The 5,803-nt window shown below is 46.9% G+C and overlaps 1 protein-coding gene across 2 annotated transcripts in view; it reads left to right on the top strand.

Moving 5' to 3' along the window:
* Window positions 1-546, top strand: part of CUNH14orf159 (chromosome unknown C14orf159 homolog) — a 21,984-nt gene extending 21,438 nt beyond the window's left edge. For both annotated transcript variants that reach the window (XM_018558527.1, XM_018558526.1), the window contains exon 13: window positions 338-546. In XM_018558527.1, the coding sequence (XP_018414029.1) occupies window positions 338-478 (141 nt within the window). In that variant the 3' untranslated portion in view covers window positions 479-546. The remainder of the gene's footprint in view (window positions 1-337) is intronic.
* Window positions 547-5,803: the final 5,257 nt, after the last annotated feature.

The raw sequence follows: 5,803 nt of genomic DNA, 5'->3' as shown, positions 1-5,803 counted from the left end.
AGTGGGGATATCCCCCCCCCCCCCCTTGGCATAGCTGGGAAAGACTGAGAATGACATTTCAGATGAGCTACCATCATAAGATCTCCATATATTAATATGAAGAATCCACTACATGATGTCCCCGGCAGCTCGGCTGAAGAGTTGGACTCTGAATAGGGGTGATATCTGCCTGCTTGATCTACAGATGACATTGAGGGATCAAGACATGCTCCTTTAATAAAGAGGAACTCATTCGTTCAAATACTTATGGATCTCCTTTCTCCTAAAAAAGATAAAACAATCATTTTTCCAGAAACCTGTTTTTCTAAATGTTTATTTTCTGATTTGATTCTAAAAGGAGGAGAAGCTGCTGGAGATATTAGTACAACATGGAGTCCGCAGCGGGAAGACCGGAAATCTGGCCATGGAGGTTGATGGACTTCCATTCTTCAACACCCATTCTGACATGATCCGAAGTCTACTAGATGATACATTGTAACCAGCGAACTGTCACCGGGTCAGACCTACCTGCACCGTATGCCTCATACCGGGCCTGGTGTCTTCATACTGTCACCAGGTTCGACCCACCTACACTGTATACCTCATACTGGGCCTGGTGCCTTTGTACTGTCACCAGATCAGACCCACTTGCACCGCAAACCTCATACCTGGGCCCAGGATCTCTGTACTGTCACCAGGTTAGACTGCACTGTAGGCCTCATACTGGGCCCAGTGTCTCTATACTGTCACCAGATCAGACCCATCTGCACCGCAAACCTCATACCCGAGTCTATTGTCTCTGTACTGGCTCCAGATCTGACTCGCATGCACAGTACACCTCATAGCTGGGCCCAGTGTCTCTGTACCTTCATCAGGTCAGACCTATTTGTACTGCACAGCTCATACCTGAGCCCAGGGTCCCTGTACCACCATCAGGCCAGACCCACCTGTGCTGCACAGCTCATACCTGGGCTCCGTGTCACTATACTGTCACCAAATTTGACCCAACTTCACCGTACAACTCATACCTGGACCCAGTGTCTCTGTACTGGATCCAGACCCGACCCACCTGCATTGCACACCTCATACCTGGACCCAGGGTCTCTGCACCCCAATCAGATCAGACCCACATGCAACGCACACCTGGGGCCTAAATGTACAAACACTATCATCGAAAATGAGAACAGATCTTCAGAATTTGGATACATCATGTCATTTCAATATTTTATAACATGATTTCTCACTATTGTGGTCTCATAGCACTCTCCACTCTGTTATATAGAAACAAAACCATATTAGCATAGGACTGACTGAAGCAGTATTGCAGTTGCTCTTACTGCCATCATTAAGTAATAGGCAGTGTAAATTCTGATGTTTTGGTGCCTTCTCAGGGCAGCCATCAGGGGGGGTACGGCCGATACTCATGTAAGGGGCCCGGGCAGCCTGGAGGGCCCGCCCGGGTCCCTTACATGACTATCGGCCGACGGTGAAGGGCGAGGAGGCGGAGGCCCTAGCAGCACAGGGCCCCAGCATTGCCGTTCCAGCGGCTTCGAGACAAGCTGGGGCCCCATCAGTGATGCTGCTCGTCTGATGTCGGACTGACCGGAAGTGACGTCACATTAGTGAGGTCACTTCTGGCCTGTCCGGCGGCAGACGAGGCCACATGTGCAGGTAAGAGGAGCTAGGAAGGAAAGGAGGGAGGGGAGGGATGCAGCCCTGACCAGCCCACCTGAGACCCCTTCAGAGCCCACCATAGACAGTCTCAGATAGGCTGTGCAGAATATATGGTGGGCTCTGCAGAGTCACTCTCAGGTGGGTCCTGTGTCCAGCGCGTCGGTAAGCCCTGCGTCCAGCGCGTTACTAAGCCCTGCGTCCAGCGCGTCACTAAGCCCATGTCCAGCGGCGTGGGGGCGGCCTAAAGCCGTGTAAGGGGCCCCAAAATTTCTGACGGCTGCTCTGTGCCTTCTAATTGAATCTTCACCTCTGGATCTTCAGCTCTGGATGTTGCTCTGTGCCGGGAACTCTTGATGACTCCTAGAACAAATGGATTATTGCAATGACACATTCATTTAGACACTAACAGACTTGGTGGAAATGTGATCATTTATCTTTTCAGCAAACGGCCGCTTTTCTTCACGGAGCTGAACTGAATTTAACACGTCCATACAATGTTTTTTGATTGTCTTATAATGTGTTATTCCTGGAATAAAATAATTTAGTTCATTGTTGGGTCTGTCTGCCTGCTGCACACATTGAGCTCTAATCTTTCGTATCTCATGAGTATTGCTTCCATAATAATTCAGTGCGCATAGATGAGACTCCTAGAATTGTCTGAAGATCAGATATGTACAAAAAAATAAATCTTCATTTGTACAATCTCGTTTCAATGTATGTGATGTTATCTTATGGCGCAGCAATACTGGGGTATTGTAAGTTAAAGTGACATTATTTTTTAACATAAAACAATACTGTAATGTGCACCTTACTGTAATCCATGGTTGTTTCCCTTCTCTTTGCTGCTCATCCCTTTAAATCTGTATCTGTTCTCATGCTCTGCAGAACTTCTGTTTTGCAGCAGACTGCCTTGTCTCAGGAATGGATACACGGTGTCTGTGTATACGTTTCTATAGGCTTGTAATCTTAGCCAGCACTACAGGAAGAGGCGCTGAGCTGAAAAGGTAAGTTCTTCCCCAGCATGAGAAGACATGAGGATTTAAAAGGAAGAGCAGCAAAGAGAAGGGAAACAACCATGGATTACAGTAAGGCGCACATTACAGTATTGTTTTACGTTAAAAAATCTCAGGGTTTAATGTCACTTTAATTATTGATATTTTCAAAGAAGCACAATGATGGGATTGAAGAAAAACACCCTTCCTATATGTAAGGACATTGTCAGCTAATATTTTATGTTTAGGAAGAAATGATCAGGTAAACACCTCAAACCTTGCTCAAATCTGTGCTGCCCACCATAACGGCCCGGATAACAAACCAACTGGCTGGCTGGGGACAGTCCAGGGTTCTCTTCACCTCCAAGCTCTAGTTCCCAGAATTCAGCACAGGTTGAGGATGTTGGTGCTGAACACAGACTGAGCAAAGCGCAGGGAACAGTGAGTGACCTGCTTGTCATATTTAAACTGTTATTAAACCCTCATAGCAAAAAAAAAGTATATAAAGCGGCAGATCTCAGCACTTGCCATGTTGGTGGTCCGCTTCTTTTTTTAAGACTTTATTGCTTTGCATTAGCTCTCGCAAAATACTCTCCCCCTAGTTCCCGTTTTTGGATGGCTCCATCCCCTTACTGTGTTCCAGGGAGCCACCTTTGCATGCGCGGGAGCCTGCACTATCCGTAGAGCACATGATACCGTGTTTCCCCGAAAATAAGACACTGACTTATTTTCTTTTTTGCATGAAAAAAGACACTAGGTCTTTTTTTCGGGGGATGTCTTACCTGGCTGGGGGAGGACTGGACGTCCCAGAAGGCGGCGCGCTGTTGCCGGTCCCGGTGTGATCTTATGCCGGTTCCATCGGGCGTGTGGGTGGGAACTGCGGCCGGCGTGTGGGCGGGGCGAGAGCTGCGGCTGGCTGGTGTGTGGGCGGGGCGGGAGCTGCGGCCGGCGTGTGGGCGGGAGCTGCGGCCGGCTAAAATTCAGTTTATGTGCCGCTACCCCGAAAGTAAGACCTAGCGGATTTCTGCAATATAAAACCTACCACCGAACTAGGTCTTATTTTCGGGGTAGGTCTTATATTACAGAAATCACTGAAGATAGCGCTAGGTCTTACTATCCGGGTAGGTCTTACTTTCGAGGAAACACGGTAAATACTGAGGGATGCACCAATACTTTTCGAGGACCAGTGCAGACACTTGGCATTTTCATGAGAACTACCAGGGTTGCAGAGGTTGCAGCTGAGACCTGGCTCTGGCGCTCCACCACTGTCCTGAAATCATTAGTCTGTATTGTTTTAGAAAAACTGTCACATGACAATAAACAAAAATGTATCAGTACTCGTACTTGTAAGTACTCGGCAAGTACCAGTACTCGTACTCGCAAAACTGGTATCTGTGCATCCCTTTATTTATATTTATAAAAACAAAATCGTACATTAAAACAGAGATGTACAAATCCCGGGAGCTCCGTGTGCTCCTTACAAATGACAGCTGACTCCTAATTTTTTAATTTTTCTCTAGTGTAGTCTTGGAGCTCAAAAGTATCTGTACTTGTACTCATACTTGTACCGAGTATAGGAATTGGTATCTGTGCAACCGTAATATGAGGGGTTCCCCTACCTGGACATTGGGGGAAGCGGCACTATGCAACCTAGAGCCGGCAGCAGCGTGTAGCAAAGGATGTAAGTGTTTGTGGCCCCACATAAAGGAAATTATGTACTGAATGTTTAACAGATTGCTTAAAATGCATTTAAACATACTGGATTGTTTAATACCGAAGTGATACAGTTGCATTTTGGTTTCTCACCACTAGGTGCTGCTATAGCATCAGACTTGACTTCAAATTAAATGACATCAAATCCGCATAGCACATAGAGTAGAAATGTCAGAGGGAGTTTGTGATCTCAATGACATTTCTGGATTTTTGTGTGAGTGGATCTAAAATGTGATTTGATTTGCATCTAAGTCATGATAAGTAACGGCAGTCATATTTGTGAATGGGTTTGAAAGAACCAACTACATCATCTACCCCACCCAGGGGCATCCCTTTTTAGTACTCATCATCGTTTTATCCTCCTCCCTCCAACCCATCTGGGATCTTACTGACCTACACCCGTTAGAGAAATTCTTCTCACAAATGGACCCCCCGCTGCACGGGATCTCACAGTTTTATAAACTCATGCTTAGTGAATGTAATAAGTCTGGACCCCCTTTCCTAGATCAGTGGGTCTCGGAGTTCACTGAACAGCCACCGGAACACTATCATGATGGAGCTCTACGGTTGTGCTGTCCTTCCTCCATTAGCTTACGTGTGATAGAATCCTCGTATAAATTTATGGCCGGATGGTTACATAGTTAGTCAGGTTGAAAAAAGACACATGTCCATGGAGTTCAACCTATAGAAATCTGATGGTATTATGTTCCTGTTCTCCTTCATAAAATGTCCTCCTCTAACCCACCGACATGTTGGAGAAATTGTGGTGCTTTGGGAACCTACTCCCATATCTGGTGGTACCACGGAAAATTGTATACTTACCTATCGGTAATTTTCCTTTCCTGACGCCAATACATGGCAGCATACAATGGGGTATGGCCCCGCCCCCCATTGTATGCTGCCATGGATTGGCGTCAGGAATACGGAAAATTGTATACTTACCTATCAGTAATTTTCCTTTCCTGACGCCAATCCATGGCAGCATACAATGGGGGGCGTAGCCATTCCCCATTGTATGCTGCCGAGGATTGGCGTCAGGAATGCCCCTTTATACAACCGTTCTGGTCCAGGGTCATCGACCTCATAACCACCATCACTGGTACCGCCATTGCACTGAATCCAAGGGTTTGCCTATTTCATTGTGCTGATGTATCTATGTCTCCTTATAAAGAACCAAATTACTCAATCCTCTCTACTGGGGTGCGCCAACTATTCCTTCGCTTAAGGCATGGTTCCGTTGCTGGCTATACTGGGCTCCGCTTACCCCTGTGTGGTGCCCGGAACCGGCATGGCAGGCCTCTGCACTGAGATCGGATGGAGGTCAGCACACGTTCACTGGCTGATCTCCCCTCCGATCACCGAACCCGTATACAACGTGTATTACATCACTTCCGGTTTCAGGTTGTCATTTCTCGGGCTGCTGTAGCCAGAGAAGTTGGTGAAGC

This window comes from Nanorana parkeri, unplaced genomic scaffold (assembly GCF_000935625.1).
Source record: "Nanorana parkeri isolate BGI_ZX_2015 unplaced genomic scaffold, ASM93562v1 scaffold344, whole genome shotgun sequence".
Taxonomy (NCBI): Eukaryota; Metazoa; Chordata; class Amphibia; order Anura; family Dicroglossidae; genus Nanorana; species Nanorana parkeri.
This window is presented reverse-complemented; position numbering and strand designations above follow the sequence as displayed.